At 46.1% G+C, this 3,530-nt stretch overlaps 1 protein-coding gene across 1 annotated transcript; it reads left to right on the top strand.

Moving 5' to 3' along the window:
* The first annotated feature begins 1,405 nt into the window (after positions 1 to 1,405).
* On the top strand, positions 1,406 to 2,040 carry LOC100447495 (cytochrome c oxidase assembly factor 5-like). The gene has a single exon (XM_009246595.4). It carries the CDS (start codon positions 1,427 to 1,429, stop codon positions 1,649 to 1,651), a length of 225 nt encoding a protein of 74 aa, XP_009244870.3. The 5' UTR covers positions 1,406 to 1,426; the 3' UTR covers positions 1,652 to 2,040.
* Positions 2,041 to 3,530: the final 1,490 nt, after the last annotated feature.

Genomic DNA, 3,530 nt, shown 5'->3' with positions numbered 1-3,530 from the left:
GTTTCCTCTCAGGAGGTCCTCTTCACTTCAGCCTCTTCTCTCCAACCCACCCCTCAGACTTAGGCTCTGCAGTTTTGCATTCAACATCCTACTCCATGTCCCCAAGCACAAGTTGCCAAAGATAACTAATATTAGCAGGTTAGAGTCAGCACAGATATACTTTAAGATGCTTAGCAGGGCTGGAGAGCCCTAGACAGAGCCGGGTGTATTTTTAGCTCTTTGGGTATCTGGAAAGGTATTGAGATGCAGTCATTGCTACAGACACCCAGGCAAATCAGTATTCTGCTACTGGCCTCCCCATACCAGGCAGTTTCCATTCAGTGTCTCAAAAGCAAGGGTTGCCATGGAGATTGAGTGCCAGGACAACCGAACTTCCTCTCAGGAAACAACAGCACAGGTGGAGCTCTGGGCCAATGGGGATCAAGAAGCTCCTCAGATGGCCACAGCTTTCTCTCCTGAAGGCAAATGATGGCAAGAGGTCCCTGGCACCCTCCGAAGGGGTCAGCCAGAAGATGGAGGACACTGTCTCTGGAACTTCATTCAGGGAGGGGTTGATTCTATTTCTCACTCACACTTGCTGTGGACTGCTTTAGTTCTCTTCCTGGCCCTTCCTTCCACAAAGGGATTTGGCCACCCAAGAAGCAGTCTGGAAGCTGCTCAGGGAGGAAGGTGGCAGGGCCATTTTGTAGTAGAGGCCAGTTCTGGCAAACACCTAGAACACAAGCTCTGCATGAGGCTGGGGGAGGCCAGGTCAGTCCTGCAGCCATTAGAATTACAGTAGCCCACTCTTCTGGGTGGCACTGTACAGGACCATCTTATCCTATTCTTGCTATCATCTGGGGAAGCAGCCAAGACAGGTGGCATGATCTCCACTTTCCTCCTGCATTCAACAAACATTTCCTGTGTACCTGACATGTTAGACAACCGACATGAAAACCCAAGGCTCCAAGAGGCTATGAAACCCACCTACAGTTACAAAGCTATTAAGGGTGGAACCAGAAGAGCTCCCAGATCTCTCCAATCCATAGATTCAGAGGGATATGAGCCCAAAGAATCTTTTAGAGAATATTTAGTGTGACCCTCACACTTCAGAGAAAATAAACTGAGGCCCCGAAAGAGCACATAACTTGGTCACTCAAAACTTGTAGTGGAGCAAGGCCAAGATTCTTATGCCCAGTCTTCTCATCACCCGTAGCTCTTCCCAGATGTTCCAGCTTTTACTGGACATCACGCTGTGTCAGGCAGTGGATCAGCTAAGAATTACATTTAGTTGTGATTAATGAAGACCTGACCACAGTGACTTAAACAGGGGCTTACGTCTCACTCATAAAAGTCCAGAGGCGATGGAGGCCTTGCTCACTCCCGGCCCGGTCGCAGTGGTTGCAGCGGAAGAAAGACGAGTCCGCAGTGGACGGGAAGCGCCGTCATGCCCCAGTATTACAAGGACAAGCTAGAGGGCTGCGTGTGCGCGGGTGTGAAGGAGGACCTGGGCGTGTGTCTGTTGCAGTCCAACTGTGTGGTCCAGGAAGGAAAATCCCCTCTGCAGTGTTTGAAGGAAGGATACTGCAAAGCTTTGAAATACTCATTTTTTGAGTATAAAAGATCAGTGTTGGATACTAGGTCAAGAATCAGAGGAAGAAAGGGATATTGATACATTATTTTGAAGCCAAGATGAAAACAACAAAGGATTTTCTCTGGTTATCAACACAAAGAAGGCAAAACAGGAAACATACTTTTTACTACATCTGTTTTGTTGGACCAGTTTTCCCCTCCATGGAACACTAAAGAAAATGAATGAGTTCTGTTTTTGAATATGTATAAAGTAAATGATTCTCTTGATCCAAGTTATTTTTAGAAGAAAAACCTAATTAAACAGTTATGAGTTGGGAGCATAATAAATGTGTTTTGAGAATTGTTCTAAAGCACAGAGAATGGAAAGATTGTTATTTGCAAACTTGACTCTTCAATCGAATTACACAATTTGTACAGGCCACTGATGTGACTGACACAGTTGATAACATGGAGCCTGTCCAGAAGATGTCAGTTGGGAAAGTTTAGGGTAAAACTTTTTCTTTAGTTCAGTCTTTCCTGTCTAGTTCTAAAATAGTGTTTGATTCCCTCCCCTGCCGCAAAAAAAAAAGTCCCTGGGCCGGGTGCGTTGGCTCACGCCTGTAATCCCAGCACTTCGGAAGGCCAAGGCGGGTGGATCACGAGGTCAGGAGATCGAGACCATCCTGGCTAACACGGTGAAACCCCGTCTCTACTAAAAATACAAATAAATAAATAAATAAATAAATTAGCCAGGCAAGATGGCGGGCGCCTGTAGTCCCAGCTACTCGGGAGGCTGAGGCAGGAGAATGGCGTAAACCCAGAAGGCGGAGCTTGCAGTGAGCCGAGATCGCGCTACTGCACTCCAGCCTGGGCGACAGAGCGAGACTCCATCTCAAAAAAAAAAAAAAAAAAAAAAGTCCAGAGGCAGGTGTTCCAGGGCTGGTATGGCAGCTCTAACCAAGTCATCAGGGATGCAGCTTTCTTCTAGCTTTCCGCATCACTGTCTTTTGCACACAGCTTTAATCCTAAAATGTCCAAGACTACTGCTGGTGTTTTAGCCATCACATCCACATTTCAGGCAGGAAAAGTGAGAACAGAAAGGAACAAAAGGACATGACATGCATGCCTGACCTGTCTGCCCCGTTAGGAGTCTTTCTGCAATCCCATCCAAGTTCTACTTATAATCCTTTCGCACTTGCCAGTAAGGGAGGTTAAGAAATGTTGTCTTTTACCTGGGCACATTGCTATGCTAAATGGGTTTGAGCTTGTGGTAGGAATGAAGAATGATATTGGGAGCAACCAGAAATTTCTGCCATAGACACTTTCCTAGGCACTATATGGAGATACTATTCATATATCTAGAATCTGTATCTAGATTTGTATTTCTCCTAAGATTTATGAAGGGTTTTTGTTTCCTGCTTCTCTTTTTTTGAGACAGAGTCTTGCTCTGTTGACAGGCTGGAGTACAGTGGCGCGATCTCGGCTCACTACAACCTCTGCCTCCTGGGTTCAAGCGATTCTCCTGCCTCAGCCTCCTGAGTAGCTGAGACTACAGGCACACGCCACCATGCCCAGCTAGTCTTTGTACTTTTAGTTGAGACAAGATTTCACCACATTGGCCAGGATGGTCTCGATCTCTTGACCTCATGATCCACCCGCCTCAGCCTCCCAAAGTGCTGGGATTACAGGGGTAAGCCACAGTGCCTGGCCGTTTCCTGCTTCTTAAAATTGTTCTGTACTTTCTAAATTTTCTTCAGCGTATATGTGTTGATTTCACAACGAGAGAAAAAAACCCATCCATCCTCCTTCAAATCATTCACACAGATGACTATTAACCCTGCCCAGAGTCACCTAGGCTATGCTGCTTTCACGAGGATGGCACAAAAATTCTTAAAACAGGATTTGAGCAAGATATCAATTCTATTCAGCTTGAATGAAATCTACCATATCACCCTTTGAGGAGGCATGGAGCAGAAGTG

Source organism: Pongo abelii, chromosome 1 (assembly GCF_028885655.2).
Source record: "Pongo abelii isolate AG06213 chromosome 1, NHGRI_mPonAbe1-v2.0_pri, whole genome shotgun sequence".
In the NCBI taxonomy this organism is placed as follows: domain Eukaryota; kingdom Metazoa; phylum Chordata; class Mammalia; order Primates; family Hominidae; genus Pongo; species Pongo abelii.
Note: the sequence above shows the minus strand (reverse complement) of the source record. Positions and strands in the feature narration are given on the sequence as shown.